The sequence below is a fragment of the Mustela nivalis genome (assembly GCF_964662115.1).
Source record: "Mustela nivalis genome assembly, chromosome: 20".
NCBI lineage: Eukaryota > Metazoa > Chordata > Mammalia > Carnivora > Mustelidae > Mustela > Mustela nivalis.
The window spans coordinates 21,518,074-21,544,888 of NC_139039.1; the positions used below are offsets into that span (position 1 = coordinate 21,518,074).

The 26,815-nt window shown below is 34.8% G+C and overlaps 1 protein-coding gene across 5 annotated transcripts in view; it reads left to right on the forward strand.

The window, feature by feature from the left end:
- Positions 1-26,815, forward strand: part of SGCZ (sarcoglycan zeta) — a 1,087,941-nt gene that overhangs the window by 340,650 nt on the left and 720,476 nt on the right. The window contains exons 2-3 of one of the 5 annotated variants that reach the window (XM_082715515.1): positions 3,074-3,123; positions 6,496-6,755. The exons of the other annotated variants lie outside the window; for them this stretch is intronic. Coding sequence (XP_082571641.1) covers positions 6,753-6,755 — 3 coding nt within the window. The 5' untranslated portion in view covers positions 3,074-3,123; positions 6,496-6,752. The remainder of the gene's footprint in view (positions 1-3,073; positions 3,124-6,495; positions 6,756-26,815) is intronic. 5 annotated transcript variants of the gene reach the window in all.

The following is a 26,815-nucleotide window of genomic DNA, read 5'->3' on the forward strand; positions in this document are numbered from 1 at the left end:
GTTCATTCACTTTATTACCAGTTACTTAAACATTAGATGCCTTCATTAAGAAGGGATCTCAGAGGTGACCAGGTTTTAGACCTTTCTTTTAGAGATCAAGAAACTGTGGTCCAAAGTGGCAAAGTGTCTTCCTTAAGATTTTATTGCTAGGCACTATAATACATGCTCTTTGTACGTTATGTCTACTAACCCCAACTGACTGGTGGGTAAATTAAGATATTTGTTATGAGTCTAATTGTCAGTTCTTACCTTAAAAGCAATTCTTTATTCTGACTTTAGTCCCAGAATGTCACCACACATTTCATTTATCTAAGATGGCTATGTTCTGCTTAGCTACATCATGGATGTATTAGCTTTTTCTTGCTGTATAAGAAATACCAGAAATTTAGGAGCTTAAAGCAATACCCATTTATTAGCTCATACTTCTGTAGTCCGAAATAGGGGCATGACATTATTAGGTTATCTCAATTCCACATGGCCAAAATCAAAGTGTTAAAAGGATGTATTCTCATCAGCAGAATGGGGTTCTCTTCCAAGCTCATTCAGGTTGTTGGCAGAATTCAGTTCCTTTCCATTGAGGGAATGAGGATCCTGTTCTCTTGCTGGCTTTCAAGTGTGGGCAGCTTTCCACTACTTGAAGCTGCGCTTAGTTCTTGCTTCAAAGCCATCAGTGAAGACTCTCCCTTCCATTGAATCCTCTTACATTTTTAATCTCTGTAGAAAGAGCTGAATCCTTTTTGAGGGTGGACCCATATGATTAGGTCAGGCTCCTCCAGGGTAATATCCTTTTCTAAAATCAGTTCATTTGGGACCTCATAACAGGGAGAAAATAAATGTGCCCAAGGAGTAGAAATTTTGGGAACCATCTTAGATTTTTAACATAATAGATATGCCTTCTTTTTTCTTAGGATAGTCTGATTCTCCTTTCAAAGAATAATACTCGGGCCCGTATGCATTCACCCATTGCACACCTTGGAATTTTTTTCTTTTTTAAGTTTTTTAAGAAATTCTAGTTAATTAACATACATGTAATATTAGTTTCAGGTGTACAGTATAGTGATCTACACTTCCCCACAACACCTGGTGCTCATCATGACGAGTGCAGTCCTTACTCCCTGTCTCCCTGCCCACCTCCCCTCTGGAAACAATCAGTTTGGTTTTTGTAGTAGAGTCTGTTTCTTGGTTTGCCTCTTTCTCTCTTTTTCTTCCTTGCTCATTTGTTTGTTTCTTAAATTCCACTTGAGTGAGATCATACAGTATCTATCTTTCTCTGATAGACTTATTTCACTTAGTATAATACTCTCTAGCTCCATCCACATTATTGCAAGTGGCAAGATTTCATTCCTTTTTATGGCTAATATTCCATTATATATATGAGTAATATATTCGTATGTAATGTACATGTATGTATGAATAATTGTATATATAATGTGTATCTATCTATATATAATATTCTTAATCCATTCATTAGTCAATGGATACTTGGGCTATTTTATAATTTGACTGTTAAAGATAATGTTTGCTATTATAGACATTCCTTAATGTATCCCTTTGAAATAGTATTTTTGTATTCTTTGGATAAATACCTAGTATACCTAGTAGTGCAATTACTGGATCTTACGGTGTCTCTATTTTTAACTTTGTCAGGAACCTCTGTACTGTTTTCCAGAGTGGCTGCACCAGTTTGCCTTCCCACCAATAGTGCAAGAGTGTTCCTCTTTCTCCACATCCTTGCCAGCACCTGTCGTTTCTTGTGTTGTTGATTTTAGCCATTCTGAGCCCACCTGTTATGAAGTTTAAGAAAGGAAGCTTAAAGTTCAGTCTGGGTTTGGTAGTAGTAGACAAAAGAAAATATGCATATCAATGAGGACACATGGATACATAAATGTATAACAAAGCATATATAAGCATGTATTTTATTATAATATCATACATGTTACAATATATATCATATTTTCCCCACTGTAACTAAGTATAGTCAAATTTAAGCCAGTACTTTATGTTGGTATGTTACACACTATTTGATAAATAAAAAATATCCCCCACCCCATAAACTTATGTTTTGTAATGAATTTCTTTTATGAAACTATGTTAAAAAATAATATACAAATATGTGCAAAAAATAATATACAAAGCTAGGTAACTGGTATGACCCAAGTCACATCTAGCACAAAAACCCTGGACAATTGACTTTCAAGCAGTCCTAGGTAAATTATTATGTTTAATTAAACAATACTGCATGACAGTCAGGTTGACTATAATAAGTCCATTTTCTCTTCAAAGGTATTGAAATGCACGAACTATTTCCAGGGAGAACTAAAAAGTCACATTACACAGGACATTTTTCTTTGTCACTGGAAGATAATGAAGTTTGAAGTTCTCAAATTGCTGAAGAGTAGTTTTTTGGTTGAAGAGTATGTTTCTGACACTCACTTCACTTTAATCTTTTCCTTTAGAAGTTCCAAAAGTCAATCATTATTTTCTTTTTATTCCAACATTTTTTATAATTATTTTTGCCCTATAATGTTGCTAAGTTTTATGAGTATAGCACAATGAAGGACAAATGTCTGCATTTCATACCTTTGTTTCCACAAGTTATAAATTCCTGCTGCTTGCAAGAAGGAGCCTAAAAGAATGATAGTAGCCAAATACCATTCCAGAAAGCACCCTTCTGCAGTTTAATTTTCTTTTGCAGAAGTTGCTTTTCCTCATTAGATATACATTGGCCAAGGGATTTTTTTTTTAAAGATTTTATTTATTTATTTGACAGAGAGAGAGAGAGAGATCACAAGTAGGCAGAGAGGCAGGCAGAGAGTGGAGGGGGAAGCAGGCTCCCTGTTGAGCGGAGAGCCCGATGTGGGGCTCAGTCCCAGGACCCTGAGATCATGACCTGAGCTGAAGGCAGAGTCTTAACCCACTGAGCCACCCAGGGGCCTCAGGGCCAAGGGATTTTTAAAAAGTAAAAAGGTGTACTTCAGCCAGTATCTGCATATTGGTCAGCTAAGATTGGCTGGAGGAGCTGGGGTTCCTCATGAAATTCCAAAGAAAATTCTTCTCATCTTTGTTCTTTTAGAGACTGAATTCAAACTCAGGTTGATTGCAGAAATCTAATCTTTTAATGAGGTAGGTCCATGAATTTATCTAAGTGTTTTACCTCTGAAAATGCATAATCTTATAATGACTCCTCTTGATTTTAAGTAATGAGCCACTGTATATGAGTTTCTGAGGAAGTCCTACCTTTCTAGGAAAGTGATGATCATTTCCAGGGTAGTTTATGACCAGTCCTGAAGTCTGTAGGACCCTAGAGTCTCAGATGTTGTCCAGAAGCAATCCACAACTCAATAACATTGAGGACAAGTATTTATAGACTGTAAAATTCATACATTATCAGTCTTTTAAGATAGTTGGATAAACTAAGACATGCATTAAATATACTCCTCCATGCTTATTTCTCTGTCACAGCACTTACAAAACAGAGCTTCACAGGATTCTATCAGGTGTTCTGTCAGCCTCCCAGCTAAGGAGACCTCTGCTACCTTCCATGCATTCTGTTGGACAATATCTACCAGTGGGAAACATTGTATATTATATTAAATCCATTCTATTACTAGCCAACTGCTGGTATTAAAACAGTTTCCATTAAATTTAACCAAAACCCGACTCCTCCTAATTTATGGCATGATCTGTTAAGGTGTCTGGTACCACATGTAGTTAATTAAATCTGTCAAGTATTTGCAGAGCATTTTCCTATTAAACATTTGTCGTCTGTTTTATTTCTAACTACCCAAAGCAGTGAAACTCCTATCTGAGTTTCTTTTATTATTTGTAGGAGACCCAAATAAAAATGACTAGTATTTGTTGGGGATTTACTGTGGTAAAGTCAATGTACTAGGAAATGGAGTGAATGAAAAGGTGAATATAATAGGATAGCCATATTCAAGGAACTTAGAATTAATTCAGTAAAGTACCCTACAGGTATCCCTACTCTGTTATTTTAAATAAATATATTTTTAATCAGCACAATCAAGTTCACTTGATGACTCGAGCCCAGTAGGATCTATGGTGCCCTTAGCTTACATTGAAATCTAATGCATATATACATATATTGTGTGGTTTAAAGAACTCCTTACCACACTGGAATTAAAATTAAAAAAAAAAAAAAAAAAAAAAAGGCTGCTTCAAATTTCTAAACTTCATTCTGTTCACAAAGAATCAGGAATCTTCTTTTCCTAAGGCCAGCTTCTCAGCTTTCATTCAATAGATGCTGATTCTATTACCATTGTGTATTTCCAATTAAATAGCATATTTCTTCTAAAGAGTTCAGTGACTCTAGATAGTAATTATAACCACCCTTGCAATAAAAATATCACATATATAAGAGTCACGTAATAATTGTGATTACTTAGGAGAGCAATAGAAGAGCATCATAATTCTTATCTTTCAAGGAACAAAATTGAGGAATTTTGAGGGTTATTGTAAGAAGATACCATATTCATGTAAGAGATTATATTCATTGTAGTTTTGTCAACTTCCCATTTTAAAATTTTGTGCTGATTTTCTTTCCTATAAATATGTGCTTTGCAAAGGCTTTTATTAACACATGTAAAACAATATTCAGATTGAAATTCAATTTTCTCTTTCCAGACAAATCAGTTACTCAGTGTAGTCACTATAATAATGAACTCATTCAGTGCTAAGCACTATGTTGATAGAAAAATGAGAAGATATAGTTAGTTTCTTTTAATGAGGGATTGCTTTTTAAGGGGTTCAGGAAGGTAAGCAACCTCGTGAAAAACATTTTAGTGAAGACTGCAAGATATATTAAAGCTGTACTGCTGTCTCAAAGAAAGGATTGCTGAGTCTTGCCTGAAGTGGTCAGGGACCGTATCACAGAGAAAGCAGTACAGGAGATGCAAGATGAGACGGTTTGCCAGGGAGGAAGGACACCGAGTCTTATGTGGGCAGCAGCTGTGAATATCTTGGTCACCATTCTTCACACCGAGTAGATCTTAGTAAAAATGTTCAGTGAATATATGATTTTCAGGCAATGAAAATGGCAAATGCAAAGCCATGGAAGTGTGAAACAGTTTGACAGACTCTTGAAACTGAAATTAGCCACGTGTATAGAGATAATGCTAAGGAGGTAGGCAGGGGCTCCAACACAGAGAGTTTTACACGTTATCTAGGATTTTCTTTTAAAGGTTCTTACCATATGTTACTTTCTCAGGCAGTTCAATTTTATTTTTTTTTAACATGTAATTCATACACAAATTTTAGAAACTTACCTTACTGCTTTTCCTTCCTTTCCCAGAGAAAGAAAGGAAGGGGGGAGGGAGAGAGGAAGGCAAAATAAATATAAAATAAATTATGTTTGTGATCGAGATTGGCCTAGGAATTGCAGAATAGGGTTGAAACCAAGAATAGTTTGTGGAAATCTAGTTTTTACAGAATTGCAGTTACTGTCACCTAACGCCCCCCCCCCCCCCAACCCACACACATACGCATGTATCCTAGGTAAAACAAAACAAAACAAAAAACTGCTTACTAAGAAACTCCAACTTTGGGTCAGTATCCTAGTGCTGCTTCTGCTTCATCCTGCCTGGGGAAATTGCCACCCCCAAAATCTCTTATATATGGCAAATCTGGAGCGGACATTTTGTGAAAAATAGGGCCTGTAAACAAGTATAGATGTGTGTGTTCTTTCCTTTCTTACATACATAGTACCAAAATAATAGTCATGCTTGTTTTCCAAAGCTTTGAATTTTGATGACAAAATACCACAGTGAAACTTTGAATCTTAATTCATAATAAAAATTCAGTTCGTCTGCCTTGGGGTGGAGAATTATTTTAAAAACAACAAAAAAACTTCACAATAGACTTTTTAAAAGTTGTCATTATTGAGAAAGAAGTACCAAAACTTTGCTCCCAAATCAAAGATGAATCAGTAACACAATAGATGCTTTATTTTAATCATAGAAAACTTTTTTATTACCCTTTGTCTAAAATAAATGTAATATTAGAAAGTTACCTGTGGAGATTCTTTTATCTAGTCTATGCTTAAAGCTTAAGCAGGAAAGCAAATATAGCCTTATTAACAAAATTCTTTTATAGAGAATCAAAATTAAGAGCTTAAATCACCTACTCCCCAATTTTCTTTAGACTCTTAAACATTTCTTTGGAGTTACTTGCTTACATAGACAAATAAATGACAAGGGGTCCCCAAAGAGCTATTTGGTGATACTGTAGGCACCTAACTGCATAAGTACTTTATAAATTAAGGGTTGATTATTTGCTTTGCCAAAGAATTCTTCCCTTTACAAGAAATTCTCCAGAGGATTTCTTTAATTAGCTAGCTCCCTAAGTGCATGTAAAATAGGGAAAGAGTAAGACTTTAAGCCCCATAGCTCCTTTTAGAAGATTATCCTGTTTCCTGTTTTTAACTTTTTTGAATTAAGCATTGTTTTTATGCAGATCTCTTGGCCTGTTCCATTACAGAGTTCAGATGTATAAAGATCCCCTGAACATCATGCTAAGCTCTGGATTAGATCATGGAGCACACAAAGATGAGTGATGCCTATAGCTGCAGATACAGAGCAAACAGGTACACCACCACCCTCTTTCAGGAGACCTCAGCCAGCGTTTTGTCAACAGAATGATGCAGAGATTGAGGAGCTCATAGGGGCTAATCATTCACCATTTCTGTTGGTAGAGGAAGAAACGAGTAACTCATAGAGGAGAAATATTTGGTTTTAATGGTAGATATCACAGATTCACAGAAGTTCTTTTTAAGATGGAAGACCGTATGTTATATGCTGACAGCTGTGTGAATAAACATTTAATGATGTCTAACTAAACTTCTGACAGATTTTCAAAGACATAAACATCTAGGTCTTAAGAAAGTTGATACTCGCCATTAGTCATTTTATCTTTTATTTTCAGATTTTGAAGAAGTGACAAAATGTGAGGCTGAATGGCATAATTTTTATGACAATGGATGTGGGGTTAAATAGGAAAAACTACAGTAAACATATAAATGCTACAAAGTAATAGTGGAGGTTGAGGATATTTTTACTATATTAGAATGCAATGATGAACATTGTTGAAGATTCAAAGATGTTTTATCCTTAATTCCTAGATTTTCTTTTAGTTCAATAACATATTGAAATAATAATTTAATACCTTTGTACTATAGGGAAATATATTGTTGTGGGATTTGGTGAGGTCAAAGAGAAGGTCAGGTTCTCTCTCAAACCTGTCAAAGACTTTCTATAAATAGTTTGCAATTTCTTGAATATATTTGGAAGTATTTCACACCGAACAAAGTGTCACCCTTTTCTTTCACCCAAAAAGCAGTAAATGTTCCCATAGAAAAAGGAGAAATCCTGTCCTCTTCCCAATAAAAGGCACTACTTGCCCGTGAATAAATAGGTTTTCACAGCATGTGGATAATTTATCTAGCCATGTTAGAAAGGTGGGCATCTTGTGTATTTTTAAATAGCTCTCCATAATTTTATCAGCAGAAGTCTTTATAATCCAAGAAAATTATAACATCTGGGCTTAGACTTCACTTAATAGAGAAAAATCTTTTCTTAAACAGTATTGATTTCCCTGGTTTGATATTCTTTCTCTCTCTCTCTCTCAAATGAGATGCAACTGACCTATATAACACTGTAAGTGTAAGGTGTGCAAGGTATTCGTTTGATGCTTTTATATGTTACAGTATGATTACTGCCATGGTATTAGCTAACCCCTCTCTAGCCTCACATAATTGTCATTTATTCTTTTGTGCTAAGAACACTTAAGATCTAGTCTCTTAGCAACTTTGAAATATTTAATACTGTATTGTTGACTAAAGCAGTAAAAATATTAGCAATTGATAGGAATATCAGTGTTAATTTTATCTTCATTCTAGGTAACATAGTCACTTATTTGGAATTAAAGCAATAGATGACTTACTACTTAAATTGTAGGGGCTTATATAAATGCTGAATGAATGAATCATATCCTCACTGCAGGACAACAAGATTATCTATGTGAGCAGCTGCATAGAGGAGTGAAAGGTATTAAGACTTTGGGATAAGGCCAGGCTGGAAATTCTGGCTCTTCCCATTTCTAACTGTAACCTAGGGCAAGCCAGTGTTTCCAAACTTTTTTAAATGTGTAAGATAAAGAACTCTGTGATGCATTAATCCTTAATGTTTCAATAATATCAATTACTTTTCTTTCTCTTTAACCTCCCTTTGATTTAGACATGAGTTAAACTTTCATGCTTATCTGCTCTAGAGCAGATAGAATGATCTATTTCTTAAAGCAGAAACTATACTTACTTTGAAAATGAAAGCATCATTTTCTCTGGCTTCTTGGGTTGATGGACTGTTGTCCTCAGTGACTGTACTGACTCTGGAGAGGGAAAGGCAGGTTTCTCTGTGTTCATACATTTCCTGCTGTCATCTGTACATGAAGAATAAGAAAGGTTACTTTGTTCTTGAATATAATAATCATTACATCCAGTGATAGTGTTTCTGCAATGGTCATTTTGTTTTGAGACCAAATAGAAATGTATGTTTGAGAAATGTTTTTAAATTTGTATTCATAGTAGGTATATAAAAATGCAGTATGATGGTGTTCTTTTGCAGTTTTTTTCTACAAAATGAATTGATTGAGATTTGGCCTCATTTCTTGACATACTTATAAAATTTATTTCATCTTGCCAACATCCTCAAACAATTGGTGCATTAAGACTATGCACATGAAGACTTAACTCAGACCTCAAGTTCTATATTTTCCCCATTGGTACATCAGCCACCCCCAGGGACCCATTGTTGTCCACCTAGGAGAAGGTGTCCTGTGGTATGTCCAGGCAGAGTATCAGTCCCTCCAGTGAAGGAAATGGTGGGGGGACGTGCTCAGAGGAAGTGAGCTCCAGAGAAGTCATATTCTCAGAGCTTTGGTTTCCAGTGTGAATAACAGGAAACCATTTAAAAGGTCTTCCAGTGGTCTGAAACTATCAGTGCCTCTTCACATCTCTTAATGAAGAGTAGCTCAGGGACTGGAAATGATTTAAAGAATACTTATTTGCTTCGGGAAGAATGCATTTTCATCATTGTTTGACTCTAGTTAAAGACTAAATTTCTATTTCTAAAAGTAGAAACAGGAGCAGTCTGCTGTTTCTCTAAATGTGTCTTTACAGGGAAAACAGAGATTTTCTGAATATAAATAAACAAAAGTAAACATTTTACTTTTTATGTAATACATCTTTTATCCTATTTGGAGAGGAAGGGCATACTCCAAGAGAAAAAAGGATTTTAGCCTTCACCAAAAAGAGAGGATATTTTGATAACTTGACTTTCCCCAAGGAATATTTTAAGTGGTCTGAGAGGGTTAGCAGCACTACCAAGTATAAAGAACATAATTTGTGGGGCCCAGTAAAAAATGAAAATGCAAGCGTCTTTGTTCAAAAGGCAGGGAAAAAATGTGAAATTAAAGGTTCTAAAATACGAATAGCTTTCTTCCATGGACTTTTCAACTTGTCGTGGTGTTTTTATTTTCTATTTAATTCCATTCGTAAAAAGAAAAATTAACAAATTATTAGCATAAATTTTACTGTTTATGTTGTGTAATGCCTATTTTAAATGTAAGTGTAAAAACATTCACCTGCTATGTACATCACTAAAATATACAGTTTGCATTTTGTAGCTCATACCTGCATATATTTTTTATTCTTATCAAAAAAATGAAAATGCTACATTAAACAATCTCTACTGTTTTTATTTCACTTAGTGAATGTATCTAATATATTTATAGTCCACCGATACGCTCTTACCTTACTGATAAGGAAAGACTCAAAGCAAAAGGGACTGTGGTTTGTCCTCTTCCCTCATCCTCTTTTATCCTCATTTTCAGCATTAGTAGAGGGCTAATACAAGGGAAAAGTATAAGAATGGACAGGATGGGGTGTCTTGGTCATTCATGTTTCTGACAAACAAGTTTTCTTCATCGGAATTAAGTTGTGGTTCTCATGGAAAGATAGTCCCTCACTCTGTCTTAGATGTAATATGCATACCTTGGATTCACTTTGAGTGTTTCTAAACTTCCAAGCATCACGGGCCCACTGGAATTCTGTGCACAAGGGGCACTACATGCACTGTATTTGAATGGGGAGCCAAGAACTGGCAGGCGTGCATATTGTGAGTGGTTTATCTGCTCATGTACATGTTTGTTGTCTCATTGGACTTCACTTAAAAAATACAAGCTTAGAGGTAAAAGAATTTCAGTATGGGAACAGCAGAGCATGAAACCAAGTTCAGTACCCTTCCAATAGCGAGGCCCTGTGCAATTACATTGTTCATATGCCCATGAAGTTCTCCTGGTTAAAAAAAAAGGAGTCATGACTCCTAATGTTCCTGCTCTCAATTCAGGCATCCCCTGAGATAGGGCCATGGGGCTGGGACTGTTGCAGGACTCCGTGGGGTAAATATGGCTCTTCACGCCAGGCACCCAGGGGATGTGCAGCCGCATGAAAGCAAACAACCAATCTTTAGTCACACCCCTTAATTCACAGTAGCATTTTAGCCTAGATTCAAACTGCTGCTTAATAAACAGTTTGGATTGTCCTACCTTTAACATAAAACCTGTAGAGCTTACTAACTTAGGGATAGTGTGATTTTCAGAAGAACTTAATAGTGTTGCAATGTGGAGTCTTCTTGGAAAGATCCAGGCTACGAAATCAGATTTTTCTTAGGAGTGCTGAGAAAACTCTGTGCTCCTACTTTCTGCACTTGGCTTTCTGTACTGCCTCCCGTCTGCCTGCTGACCTCCAACTCTCCAGACAGAAGGCCTGCTTCCCAGTACATTGTGAATGAGCATGGGCTTAGACCAAGTCTCAGCTAACCAACTGTATCAAGAGGTTGTTAAGAACTTAAAATAGCGGACAGTGTTCTTGCATAAGAACATAACTTCTAGCAGAAACTACCATTATTAAGTGTACAATTGCTTCTTTTTTTAAAGAAGTTTTATTTAAATTCCAGTTAACGTCCAATATAATATTGGTCTCAGGTGTGTAATATAGTGATTCAGCACTTGAATACATAAAATAACTTCTAATGGTAGAATTTCACAATTCTGAGAGAGATTTCTGGAGATGGTCCTTTCAGTAAGAAGAGTATTGTTGGGGTTTCTTTAAATTTCATTGAGTAGGCTCTAGACAGTTTGCATTTCCCCTCCAGGAGGCACCATGCTCAGCAGGTTTCATTTGGTATCTTGGTATTCACTTGCTACAGTAGATCACCTATGTATAGCTCTGAGATTTTTGTTACTTACTACCCCACAGTAGTGGAGTTATCACCCTTTCTACTGTGTACTTTATGCTTTCAAGTGTGCTTAATGCTTTCACACTCAACAGTGTTAGCTAAAATGTATATTAAGTCAAACTTGTCATTCAGCCCTATTTTCATACTAAAGAGCAAATAGAGAAGGGTCACAAAGTGAATCTTCACTTGGAAAAGCTAAATAGAGGAGACAGGACAACATTTTTGGAAAGATAATATGTGTTACTCTAAACAGATTTGTGTATTAAATCTAAAAAATACTATAATTTGTATATGAATTTTGAAACTGAACTCAGGGTGATTCAGAATGTGTAGAAGGAAGATCTAGAAGCATTCACTTTGCATCTCAGTATCAATACATTTTCTTTTCTTTCCTTCTCCCTACCGCCCCCAACCATTTTAAATAAAGCCAAGGTCAAAGGTCTGTGGAGTAAAGCTTGCAGTTACCACTTATTGACACTAGATGGTGATGGTGCATCAGAAAGGTAAAATGTTGCTGGCATCAATTTGCCGTTGGGCAAACTTAAGAACTTGTGGAAATACTAGAACAATTTGATAAGTATTGTAAAATTATGGGGAATCATCAAAGTGTAAATGAGAAAAAAAAGACATTTGATAGATTTTTTTTTTTTTTTTAAATTTTAATCAGTGGGAGTGATTCCTCCTTAACTTTTATGGATATATCACAGTTTAGGATATCTATGATTTCTAATTTTCCTATATTTAGAACAATAACATAAAGTGATGAGAATACAGACTTTTAGATTTTCTTACTTCTTTCCTTATCTTTTACTCTTGCCATACCAGCACTTAATTTGGCTTCTAAAATTTGTGAAGGCATCTAAGATGCACTTTATTTTCACAGAAACAACAAATCAGTTATTCAATAAACATTTAGTAAATGTTTCCCATGTGTCAGGCATGGTTCAAGTTGCTGGGGATACAGCAGTAAATTCAACAATGAAAATCCCATCCCTTTGTGGAACTTAGATTTAAGTATCCGTTCTTTCCTTTTGCACTCATATTTCACTGGTTTATATAATATTTCATTAATTTGTAGAATAATGCCAACAGATGATAATGTGCAGATGTTGATTAGGGAATTTACCCAGGGGACACTGCTGGGTATTGAACTGAGCTATTGGGAGTAAAAGTGTTAAGAGGGTATTAGTGGTGAAAGTTCAACATATGGAGGCCATAGGCATTATTTCAATGGGTGGAAGGACATCTGCTGCCTATTAATCTTCTCAATGGATCAGGGCTGGAAAATGCGGTCAGCAAAAACCAGTGTGCCCTCAGACTCCTTTAAGGGTCTTTCGGATTAAAATTATTTTCATAGCAATAGTAAGATATTATTTGCCTTTTGTACTTTTTAATGCTTTCACTGATGGTGCAGAAGTCAAGGTAGGTGAAACTGTTGGCTTCTTAAGGTGAATCAAGGGAACAGCACTGAAATGTACTAATGGTCCTTATATTCTTTACTGCTGCATACTCTCATTTAATAATATCTTTGATCAAACAGTTACAATGCTTAATTTTTATTAAAGGAACTTAATAATCTGTGTGGTGAAATGGAAAATGCACATACAAAGCTTGTGCTGCATACCAAAGTCCAATGATTGTCATTAGGAAAAGAATTTCTGGGTCGGTGGCCTGTAAGATTAGCTTGCTGCTTTTTTATGGAATATCATTTTACTTAAAAGAACATTGACAGAAAGCTTATTCAGACATGGCTATTAGACTATTTTCTCAAAAATGAATGAAGTAGGTCTGTCACTTCAAGGAAAACTGACATTATTTGTTACCAGAGATAAATTATGAACTTTCATATGAAAATTGTAATTTTTAAAAACTTGCATCTAACATCATGAGATGTTAGCTCTCATGATGATGGCTACCTCATACTGCTGTTTTAATATTGTGTAATGAAATATGTAGCCATTTAGAAGATTGGCCTAAGTCAGTAAACCAGTATTTTCCAGATGACCAAGGTATTATGTTATGAATTCAGGCATGCATGAAAAATTCACTCAAAATACAAGATAAACCAAGGGTTTCATGGAACAGAGTGGGAAAAGCTATTCATGGGTTTCCGATTTTATGTCATAACTACCTTTTATTCAGCTACCACTTGTTGAGTTTTGTTGTAGTGTCAAAGAAGTATATCCAAAATTAGCTGAAAAGGCCAAAATATTCTTTCCTTTTCCATTTTCACCCAACTTAACTATGTGTGACTCTGGATTTTGTTCATATTCCAACAAAAATAATATATCTCAACAGATTGAAAACAGAAACAGACATGTCTTCTAATGTAGAATTCATTGTGATTTGCAAAAATGTAAAATAGTGCCAATTTTCTTACTAATTGGTTTGTTTTGAAAAATATTTTTGTAAAATGTTGTTTCCATTAACCCTTACTGAGTTTATTATTGGGTTTAAGCAAATTACTAAATTAATATTTAAATAATTTCTTTGTTTAATTTCTAATTTAGTAGATGTCGATAAAAATAACATGCATAAACAAGAGCTCTTGGGGTCTTCAAAAACTTTAAGAATGTAGAGGGTTCCTCTGATCAAACATTTTGAGAATCACTGAGATATGTTAAGTAGTCAGTTAATAATTTTATCTCATATTTAGTAGGGATTATAGTATAAAATATCTGTTAGAGACTACACTGTTCTCAAACTTTATGCATCTGAAAATACATAATTTGGGGCCTCACCCCTTCTAAGACATTCAGGACTTTTAATCTTGGGTGAAGAAATTGAATTTCCTTTTTTTTTTTTTTTTTTTTTAAGTAGGCTCCCTGCTCAGAGTGGAGTCCAGCATGGCGCTTAAACCCATAACCCTGAGATCAAGACCTGAGCTGAAGAGTCAAACCCTTAAGCCACTGAACCCACCTAGGCATCCTTACCATTTTTAAAACACCCTTGAGGTAGTTCTGAGATTAGGAAGTAGAAGATGTTTAAATACTAGTTTTGTAAAAATAGCTTTTAATAATTCAAAAGGCAATGCATATCTATTATATAACATTTTGAAAATACAAATTACCTGAAATAATAATAACAATCATGTGCACATCCCTTTTCTGGGATCTCATTACCTAGAAATAATTATCAACACTCCTATAGTTTCAGTCTTGAATATGTGTATGTGTGTCTGTGTGTTTTAAGAACTTACAAGATGTAGTTTACTTTTAATCAGTTAACATTGAATGAACATCTTTTCTTGACATTAACAATCTTTATACACCTGTGATTCCTAAACCTGGCTGTTTCAGAATAAGGCTGGGGGTGGGAATAGCTTAAATGTACTGCTACATGGGTCTTCTGCCCTGAGATTCAGATTTCATTTTTGAATTGTTTTCTGTTGGAATGATGAATAGAAACTGTGGAGTCAAAGACTTTAGAATCTTTATTTTGGAGAGATCTTTCATTTTGTCAGATTGCTCTACAGAAAAGCTCTATACATTTATATTCTCATTAGTAGAGCATAAGGGTGCTGAAAATCTCATCACTATCAGTGGGTATTACCATCTTTCAAAAAACTTTACCAAGATGATAATGGGAAAATGTTGCCCATGTATATTAATTGTAATTGAGTACTAGAAAGGGTGGAATATGTTTTATACATGTTATTATCCATTTGAAATTTTTTTCTTTGAATGGCCTCTTCACCTCAGATCCGAACGTTTGAAAGTTGAATATCCAACTGTATTAGTATTACTTTCTGTTAAACAGTATTAGTTAAACAGTATTAGTATTACCTTATCAAATCCTTTGCCTAGAGCTCCTGCCAAATACAGGATTCATGCAGCATGCATTATCGATGTGCCAATATGGCATTTATCCCATTTGTTTTCATTGGCTCTGAACTTAACAGTCTTACATTATTTCTTAGCTAAATTTTAAACCCTGAAAGAGGTGTGTAAAGAATTGAATTTATATCATGACCCCAGCTACAATCCTTAACCCTGTCTTCAACTTAAATATTTAACAGTATGTTTGATTTTGATTAACTCGAAAGCACTAGTCATGGATAAATATTTCAAGTAAAAATATTGGTGAGATTCTGTCCTTCAATTAGGACTAAATTGTCAGTAACTATATTATAGCACTATTTGTTACCCCTGGAAAATGTCTTGCAAAATTCAGGCAAACCCTTAGTGAGAAGTTGGGTCTGTTCCTTTTGTGGCCTAATCTCAAATCACCAACAGTGTGAGTCATGAGAAATGAAAGCCTTAGAATTCTATCAAGTGAATTATATGCTGGCCAAGCCATCATAGGATTGCCTTTGGAATTTGACATTACTATTATGTTACTGGGCATGTTCTGTTTTCAAGCTCATGAAAATCAAAAGAGGAATATTTCTGGGAAAATTTCCTAAAGCTCCTGCCTCTGTGGGCCTTTGCAGTAATACAACCACAATTTGACCATATGTTTCCTTTCAGTATTTTTTGATAACTTTTCAGAGTTGGCTTCAGTTGGTCAGTGTTGATAAAACCCCATTGGTAACTGTTGGGGGTGCCTTGAAATGAGAGGCCCGGAGTTGACCTTCTGATCAAAGCCAGTTTTAAGATCAACCCTGTGGTTCTAATCTACCATCAGCCTGAATACGGTTGAGGGTAAAATGAATATTTACATGAGAATGCCAAATGTGAATTAAGGTGGGGAATAGGTCTAATGAGAGTATAAAGTATACTCACTTGATACCCAAACTAAGCAAATTAAGAATGGAGACCCCTAGGAAGTTACATCAAAGCTGGATCCTGGAGGAAGAGAGAGTTAGCCAAATAAAGTAAAGGTAGGGATTTCCTATTAAAGGCCCACAGTTGGACTGCTTAGACCTCTTTGAACATGCCACATCTCTGTGTGAATAGTGGTGATGGGCCTCTGATGGCAGAAGTGGGGGAGCTGAGAGAGGACCATACTCGGAAGGCCTTACGTGTCCAGCCAGGGATTCTTATGTCAGCCGACTTACTCTCCCCTACCTTCTTATTTAAAAAATAAAAAATAAATAAAAAATAAAAAAGATAAAGGCAAACAGAGTTCCTTCTTAGGTTCTTGAGGTGGTCCACAGGCCCAGTAAATCCTTCCCTTTTCTCTTGGGTAATATAGAAACCCATCTATTTTTTTAAAGCTATTTTACATTTGTCATAATCATGAAATTTAGTAAGACTGTTGTCAATCAGTGAAAACAACTGGTTTCCTATCATGAATTAATGGCTGTTGAATTTAATATATTGGTTTTAGAAGCATCTTAGTTTTACTTGCTAATTCATTATTAATATGTATTACTAAAGTAAATGTGTACAGTTTTAAAGGTTTTTTTTACTGCTTTAAATTCTTTATGGAATAATATGGGGTCTAATGAACTACAAATTATATATTTTTTAAATCCCCATGTATTTAATTTTATGTAACCAGATTAACTTTCTGTTTTGTGAGTTTTGAATGTAGTGGTACGGTGAATTATTTTTCCTATAATTTTTTAAACACTAAATCTTTATTGAAAGGCCAACATATGCAAGGGAAAATTTCTTGTACTAAAGAACTACTAAATAGTTAAGGAAATGAGGTAAACCCAAAAAAGCAAAGTAACAACTGTGTGTTTAAGTTATATTTTGTGACTGTAGTAGAAGAGATATTTTAAGCATAGATAGCATATGTGTATATTGCTGGAGGAATCACATGGAAATTGGGTGGTTACAAAATGGTGCCATGGACCAGATATCATTTGACCCTTTATGTAGGTCTTGAAAGATGCTTGAAAGATGGGTGTAATTTGTATTGGCAAGGAGGAAGGAAGGCTTAGGATAAGATGTAGTATTGGAAAGGCATTGGATATTGGTAAATAAATTCATCTTTTGCTGCCAGAAGAATGGAAAAAGCAAAATTTTAGAGTAAAATAACCTTGTTTATTTTTCTCCCTTCCTCTCTCCTTTCCCAAAAATTTCCTTGAGAAGGAAAATAGATTTTATATGGTATCCATGTCATACTAATTTTTTTCAACATTGTCATGCTAGGAGTTGTCAGTGATTGATGATGAGCTGTCTAGATTCAGCTCTTAAAAGGACAAAGCAACTACTTTAGTGAACTGAATTTTTTTGATCTGCCGTGTGTATTGTTTGATATGCCTGCATAATTTATCAAGACACTTCAGAATCTCCACGTCACCTGCTCCTCAGATCAGAAGGTGATTGTGGCTTTGGGTGGATATTAATCAGCCACAGCACTGCCTGGTCAGAAAGAGCAAGTGTCCTAGCCTTTTACCTCATGAGACCTTGAGTGTCCATCCAGCGTAGGTCCCAAGGGAACTGCATTTGGTGGACGGGAGTGGCCGGCCTGCCTCAGGTGAGATGTGAAGTTCAGTGGTTGACCTGTGTTTAGAAGCCTCTCTTTCTCATAAAATACCTAATCGTTATTCACCTGAGATCTTCTGTTGTTACTTCCTTTTCCCCATTCTTTAAACATTTTATACTATAAAGAAAATATTACATGCAATAGTTAGAAATTCATGGGCAACGTGTTTTTAACTGAAAATAGCACAAATTTAATATGCATGCTTTCATTTTACTTTCTTTAAACATAAATGCTGGTTTAATTCATGAATGATCAACTTATTATTGGAAGAAGTACATGGTACTTGCCATGTACCCTCAGAAGCAGAGATGGCTTTTTGATGGTGAATGTGGCTGCCACCATGAACAGCGCATATCTGGTCTTTTTCACAGTGGTTCCCATTATCTGGAGAGCAAAAGCTCCATAGAAATATTAACATATGTTTGTAGGAGTTAACACCTCAGTGGAGTTTAGCCAAAGAGAATGTGGGAACAATACTCCAGGAATCCAGGAAAGACATTGATGGAGAGAAATGCTGTTACTCTATGAAACACTAGAGGTGGGAGGTAAGCCAAAGAAAAATTCTTGTACTTTACAGGTTTTCCTAAATTTGGTCTTGCTCCAACATATACAAGCAGCAGTTGCCAAAAACTAAATATGAATAAAAATGGGAAAGACAGGGTGTTTGTTGAGAAGATTATAGGCATTTGGTGATAAGAAAAAAGTCAATAAATACTCAATTGATATGAAAAATAGCTAATTCTACAAATGTTTTCAGGCAGTTGTTGGCAGGGTGTTTCTTGTGGACTATGTGTACCCAGTAGGAACTCTTATTGACTCAGGTTTTCATTCCAATTGAGTTTTATTCCATCATATATAAAAAATTAGAACTTCCCTGCCTACTATTTTTCTAGTGTTTAGAAAAAGCAGAATCTTCTTCTATACGTAAATATCAACTGGAAGTATCTTTGAATATTTTATATTCTATGAATTATTTGCAAAGTATCAATACATACTTTTTAAAAAAGGCTATTTAAATATATGTGCAGTGTTGATCCAGTCTTTCCATGTTCTTAGAACCTGAAGCTATGTCTACACTGTACATGTTCTGATATTTAGCAATATTAATGTGTACCACGTTAAGAAATATTGCACTGGAGTTTTCATGCTTCTGTGTTTGAAATGACTTAACCAGAGGAGTTTTAAGATACAGTCTCTTCTAAAAATTTGATCACAGAATTTTAGGGATCAATAATAATCTTAACATAAACAAGTAGAAGGAAGGAACCTTTAACCAGAAGGGACAAATCAATTAGTGAGGTTTATTTCCTTGGGAGGGAGATGTCAAAGATGGGTCTAATAAACTTTTCTATGTCAAATGCTTTTCTTCTGTGTATTATCAAGGATCACAGCTTTCAACATTTCCCTTTAACAAAACTGATTATCCTATGCATAATCCTGCTTTTAGTTTTGTGAGAAAAGTCATGAAATTAGAGAAAATGGGCACACTTTTCTATCTCAACCAACTTGGGTTTCCAAGACAGTGTTCCCCATAAAGCCCAGAAGTGTCCAGGCAATACACTAAGATGATAATGACACAGAGAACAGATATAAGTAGAAATAATATTCTACACATGGATTACCTCAAAGATGCAAAAAGTACTAAATATTTCTTTCTTTCTTTTTTTTTTTTTAAGATTTTATTTATTTATTTAACAGAGAGAGAGAAATCACAAGTAGCAGAGAGGCAGACGGAGAGAGAGCAGGAAGCAGGCTTCCTGCGGAGCAGAGAGCCCTATGCAGGGCTTAATCCAGGACCCTGAGATTATGACCCGAGCTAAAGGCAGAGGCTTAACCCACTGAGCCACCCAGGCGCCCCAGTACTAAATATTTCTTATGTAAAACGTTTTGGCCATCTCTTTAGTGGATAATGTGTTTTGACAGAAAAATAATATGAAAGCATTTGGGTTTCAAAGACATAAACAAATCATTACTTGAAGAGATTAGAGTAAACCATTGACACTCTTGGTGAAAGTGCTATTATATTTTAAGAAGCCAGGGTTAAATATCTATGTGTGAATTAATTCCTTCTCTGTATTGGTTTGATAATATCACTATCTTACATAAATTCCCTAAAAGCTTTCCTCTGCTTTCAGGATAAAGGTCAGACTGTAGCAGTGGCATATTATACATTAAACATTATCATGGAATTTTATGTCTTTCACTTAGTTATTTTGGTTCCAGTTCACTGAGTCATCCATATGTCTCATATATAATATCCTTCTCCTCATTTGTCTACCTCACCAACTCTCATTCTTCAAAACAATCTATTCAGAACTTAGGCTACAAAGTGTTCCCTGAAAGATTTTTTGCTCTGCCAGCACTCCAATGGCTCCCCCATCAAAACTATACCTTCATTTGGTTTGCTTACAATTCTGTCTTTATAATTCTTATTTACCACATGCGTCGTATGGTATAGTAGTTACTTATTTACACAACTTTCTCCTTTAGAAGAATAGTTCCCTGAAAACAAGGACGATTTCATTTTCATTTTTATTAACTTAGGATCCAGGCCAGTGCCTGCATATTTTGACTGCTCAGTAAATGGTTAGTGAATGAATATTTGAATTAAAAACTTATCGGCATATTATATAATGTAATTTGGCAATAAAGTAGTATGAAATTATTTGAAGTAAAGCTAACATCACATATCTAATCACATAAGGGTGTTACAAACAGATTGTGTCTCTCAGGACAAAAGAAGGTCTATTTTAGTCTGTGTGCCAAGGACTGCAAATGGGTCCAGATCTAAAATGGACTGTTCAGTAGAATATAGTCTTCTTGATGTTTCTGTGAAAAGGAGTCAGAACACCTTTACCTTTCTTTGTTACGGTGATTTGAAAATAATAAAGAAGAAAAAGAGACAATTTGCTGTTTTATAATACGCCAATTCAAGTGTTTCTGTCCTGGATAGTGCTGGAAGCTATATAATTTCCAATTTCAACTTTGTTTTGTTTCCCCTTTAACAACTTTAAAGGAACATACTTGCATGTGTTTAAAATATGAAAATTGGTAAGCTTAACATAAGTATATATCCATTAAATAATTACCACTTTCAAAATAATGAACCTTTTCCCCGCAAAGACTCCTTGTGCCTTGCCTCTCCCCAACCTGTATCTGAGGCAGTCACGCTCTGTTTCCGATCAGGATAGATTTGTTTGCATTTTTGACAATTTTGTATAATAGGAATCATATGGTATATGCTACTTATTGTCTGGCTTTTTTTCACATAGGCTAATTACTTTGAGATCAATCCATGTTTTGGTGTGTATCAGTACTTTCTATTCATTGATGAGTAGCATTCCTGTGTGTGTATGTACCACAGCTGTGTATCCATTCACCAAACCTGTCATCTCCACGTTTTGACTATGACAAATAAAGCTGCTATGAAAATTCGTGTAGAAGTATTTTTATTGACTTCTTTTTTTCTCTTTGATAAATATCTAGGAATGGAGTGGCTGGGTCATTTGTTAGATGTGTATCTAACTTTCTAAGAACCTAACAAACTATTTCTGAAGTGGATTTACTATTTTACATTCCTTCCAGTACTATATGGAAGGTCTAGTTTTCTACATATTTACTACTGATTTTCATGATCAGTCTTTTTAATATAGGTGTTCTAGTATGTCTGTAGTGGTATCTAATTGTGGTTTTAAATTGCCTTTCTGTAAAAGCAATGATGTTAAACATCTTTGTGCTTATTTGCCATCTATATAACTTCTTTGGTGAACTGTCTGGTCCAAAATTTTACCAAAGTTTTAATTAGAATACTTGTTTTCTTATTATTAATTTTTGAGAATCCTTTATATAATCTGACACAGATCATTTATGTGCTGTAATAATTTTCTTCCATTCTCTGGCTTGTCTGCACTTTATTAACATTGACATTCTAAGAGTTGAAGTTTATAACTTTGCCAATGTCGTTTTAAGATCCTAAATTTGCAATTGTACCTAAGAAATCTTTGCCTAATCCAAAGTTTGAGCTCATGCTTTCTTTTAGAATTTTTATAATCATAGGGGCACTTGGGTGGCTCAGTTGATTAAGTGTCTGCCTTTGGTTCAGGTCATGACCTAGGGTCCTGAGGTCGAGTCCCACATCAGGCTCCCTGCTAAGGAAGGAAGCCTTTTCTCTCTGCCTCTCCCATGGCTTATGCTCTCTCACTTTGTCTCAAATAAAAAAAAAAATAAAATCTTAAAATTTTTTTTTTAGAATTTTTATAATCTTAGAATTTATTTTAATTTTAAAATGAATTTTAAAATAATTTTAAAATAAACTTTAAAATAATTTTAAAACAAAAAAAAATTTTAAATCTTATAATTTATAGCTAGGTCTGAAGCCATAAGTCATGTATAGCAGGAAGAGATCAGAGTTCATTTTCTTGCACATAACTACCCAGTTGTTCCAAAACTGTTTGTTAAACAGATTATCTTTCTGCCACAAAAATATTTTTGCATCTTTGCAAGGTATATCCATGCATGTGTGGTTTTATTTCTGGTCTCTTTATTCTGTTCCATTAATCAGTGTGGCTATCTTTTTTCCAAAACACATTGTTTTGATTATCTGACTTTATAATATGCTTCAAAATTAGATAGTGTTAGTCCTCAAATTTGGTTCTCCTTTTTAATGTTGTTATGGTTATTTCAGGTTTCTTGTATTTAAACCTGAATTTTAACTGATTTTGTTAATTTCTATAGAAAAGCCTGCTGGGGTATTAATTGACATTGTACTGAAACTATGGACCCATTTGAGGAAACTGATATCTTAACAATATTGACACTTCCTACCCATGAACACAGACTTTGTCTCCATTTATGTTTATTCTCTTTAATTTCTCTGAAAACTATTTCAGAGTTTATAGTGTTTTTAACTTTTTGCTTCATAATTATTCCTAATAATTTTATAAGTTTTAGGCTCTATTAAATACAATTCTTAGAATTTTATTTTCCAAGTGTTTGTTTCTAGTTTATGGAAATTTGATTTTATATTCATCTTTTATCCTACAATCTTGCTAAGCTCACTTATTAATTCTAGTAACTTCCTTGTTGATACCATCTAATACTCTAGGTGGATGATCATGTTGTTTGTAAACAGACATTTTTACTTTTTTCCAGTCTGGATGACTGTTATGTTTTTGTGTTGCTGAAATCGCTGCCCATTACCTTCAGTACAATGTTGAATGGGAATTGAACAAGCATAAAAATAAAACTCATAGGTACAGAGAACAGATTTGTTGTTGCCAGAGGCAGGGGCTAGAGATTGGGTGAAATGGTGAAGGTGGTCAAAGGTACAAACTTCCATTGTGAAATAAATATCATGGGTATGTAATGCAGACTGGTGACCATAGTTAACAATACTTTATTGCATATTTGAAAAGTGCTAAGAAAATAGATTTTAAAAGATCTCATCACAAGAAAAAATGTATATGTGTGATGATTGATGCTCACTAGACTTCTTGTGGCGATTATTTTGCAGTATATATACATACTGAGTCGTTTTGTTATATCCTTGAAACCAATATATGTTAATTATATCTCAATTTAAAAATGGTGGGAGAAAGCCTCCTTAACTTTGATTTAAGGGAGAAAATACTCAGTTTTGGTATTTTTATTTGTTTTTTTGTTTTTTTAACATTAAGTGTGATACTAGCTCTAGGGTTTTTTGTTTTTTTAAATAAATCCCTTTTGATCAGATTGAGGAATTTCCTTTCTACTCCTGGTTCTTTGAGAATTTTTATCAAGAATGGATGCTGCGGGGCGCCTGGGTGGCTCAGTGGGTTAAGCCGCTGCCTTCGGCTCAGGTCATGATCTCGGGATCCTGGGATCGAGTCCCGCATCGGGCTCTCTGCTCAGCAGGGAGCCTGCTTCTCTCTCTCTCTCTCTCTCTCTCTCTCTCTGCCTCTCTGTCTACTTGTGATCTCTGTCTGTCAAATAAACAAATAAAATCTTTAAAATAATAAAAAAAATGGATGCTGGATTTTATTAAACACTTCTTCTATATCTACTGAGATGGTCATGTACTTTTCCTTTCTTAACTTTCTTAATCTGGTAGATTATAGACAGTCATTTTCGAATTTTATGTCAACCTTGCATTCTTGTGATGAACCCAACTTAGTCGTAGTATTTTATCCTTTTTATGTATCATTGGTTGTATTTGATTTGCTAAAAAATTTCAGAGTTTTTATATCTTTCATGGAAGATACTGGTCTGCAGTCTTATTGGAATAACTTTACCAAGTTTGGGAATTAAAATAATTTAGTTCTATACAACTTTTTTTTTTCTGTTCCCTTAATGTTTGGTAGAATTGACCAGTGAAGCCACATGGGCCTAAAGCTTCCCTCAACTGGTCTGGCTTGGGTATATTAATTTAATAGTGTCCTGACAGATGGGGCTTTTTGATAAAAATTCTGTACTGATTATGTTTTCTATTTCATTGACTTCCATCGTGTTCTTTATTAAATTTTTTTTTTCTGTGTATGTTAGGTCTAATTAACTCTTCTTTTTTTGTTGTTTTCTGGGTTTTGTTTTTTTGTTTTGTTTTGTTTGTATGCTGAGGGGAAGAGTGGGATCATTGATTTAAAACCTTTTTTCTTGGGGTGCTAGATGGCTTAGTTGTTAGGCAACTACCTTCTGCTTGGGTCAAGATCCCAGGGTCCTGAGATTGAGCCCTGTATCGGGCTCCATGCTCTGTGGGAAGCCTGGTTTTCCCTCTCCCACTTCCCCTGTTTGTGTTCCCTCTCTCGCTGTCTTTCTGTGAAATAAATAAATAAAATCTTAAAAAAAAAAATTTAAAAACAACTTTTTATTCTTTTCCAACCTAGGTATTTAGTGGGTAAAGAACTCCATAAATGTAAATTTAGTAGATGGGTTGGTAGTATTGTTCTAGTCTGCTACCTGTGGACTGGCTTTCTGTCTTTTAATCACTTATTGGGAGAGCAGTATTGAAATCTTTGACTATAGTTGTGGATTTTCCTATTTTTTCTTGCAATACCATCAATTTTTGCTTCATATATTTTGAAGCTCTGTGACTAGGGTTATAATGTCTCTAGATGAATTGGCTTCTTTACTCATATCAAATTTTTTTCCTCTTTCTTCTGAAGTCCACTTTGGCCTATATTAAGATAGCCATTCCTGTTTTCTTCTTATTTCTTTTAGCTGGTGGTGTCTTTTTCCATCCTTTTGCCACTACATTTAAATACATTTAAAGTATATTATTTGTAGGAAGCACATAGTTATATCTAACTTTTTATTTATTTATTTATTTTTTACCTAATATGACATTCTTTTGTATTATATTTTGGATAACTTATATTTTTCCACATTTAAGTTTGTTCATCTTTTTTTCCCTCAGTATCTAATCTATCATTAATTTTATAATATGAATTTTTCATCTCAAATGCTATAGTTTTCATACTTAGGAGTCAATTTGAGGCTTTTTTTTTTTAATCTTTTCCATGTTTCTACACAAATTTTAGAACATACAGAGTAAGTTAAAATGACTGTTTTTAATGTGCTTGTCTACCAGTTCTTTTTCAGTTTTAGGTAAGTTTCTACTGATTGGTTTTTCTGCTTTTCATTAGCCATATTTTCCTGCTTTTTTGCAGGCCTGGTAATTTCTTATTAGTTTTCAGACATCGCATATTTTACTCTAGATGGTGGGAATAGGCACTATTCCCATCCAGTGTGAGTGCTGGGCACTATAACATCTCACTTTTTTGGGTGTTCTTTCCCTAGTCTTGGATAGTTCCTTGCACTGATTAGGTGAACACTCATATGGGCACTCTGTAGGTTTCCAGAGCTCTGTCTGAAGCTCTGTCCTCTCTCAAATGCTAAACTCAAAGTCTAGCTACTGTTTTCACTCCACACTCTCAGCAACGTCATCAACTCAAGGAATCTACTGGGCTTTGTTTGAGTTTTCCTTCCCTTCATCATGGTCTGATAAAGCAGACCCCAAATCTTCCCATCTTAGAACAATTTATTTATCATTCATGTTCCATGTGAGCTGTGAGTCTTTGCTGAATGTATGTTTTTCATCCAGTAACTATATGAAAGGAGTCAGTATGACAAAAAATTTTCATGGTAGAATGAAAACCTAGAGTGGTAGAACCAATAACACCATGGCATTTGAAGCTACTTATTTTTGGAGTCAGATGTATTATATACCCCATTGGAAAAACTGATCTCAGTAGAGAGGAATACTTCTCCCACAGGGGCATTATAAATCACATGGCAATAGGAAAGGGCATATCATTTTTGTATGGGGAAGGCAAAAGTAAATAGTTAAGGGCAAGAATAGAATCTGTCATACTCACGTATCTACTCTCTGCAATATGGAAGTAGTATATACAATGAATAACAGTAGGGTTTCTCTGTATAGCATTTTAAACACAATGGAAATAGCATCAGATAGTTTTATTTCACACTTACTTGTCTCTTCAGTAGAAACCCTTTTAAAATGATTGGAACAAAGAGATTCTATATATATTAAATTAAAATTCATCAAACATTTCAAGAATATATAGATTAAAATCAGAATTGCACTGGTTAAAATTACACTGCAGTCTTGATCTAGAGAATCAGTCCAGCAGGACTGGTTCTGGAGCCAGATTTGCGTTTCAATCTTTATTTTTCTACTTTTCTCTTTATTTAGGATCTGAGAAAACTTAGGCATGTCATTTAACTTCTCTGAGGCTGTTTCCTCATCTGTGTAAATGGATAATAATAATATCTGTGTCATAGAATTGATGTGAATAATATGTGTTAATATATTGAAAATACTGAGTATCTAGGGGCTCCTGAGTGACTCAGTCAATTAAGCACCCAGTTCATGATTTCGGCTCAGATCATGGTGTCAGGTCTTGGAATTGAGCCCCAGGTAGTCAGGCTCTTTACTCAGTGCTAAGTTGGCATGTCCCTCTCCCTCCCTTTCTGCCTCTCCTCCTTGGGTGCGTGTGCTCTCTCTCTCTCTCTCAAAAATAAATAAAATCTGAAAGGAAACAAAAGAAAACAAAACAAAAAACTCCAACACAAAGTTCTTAGTATTTAGTGAAAAATAAGTACTTGATACATACTAGCTTGTTAAGTTATTA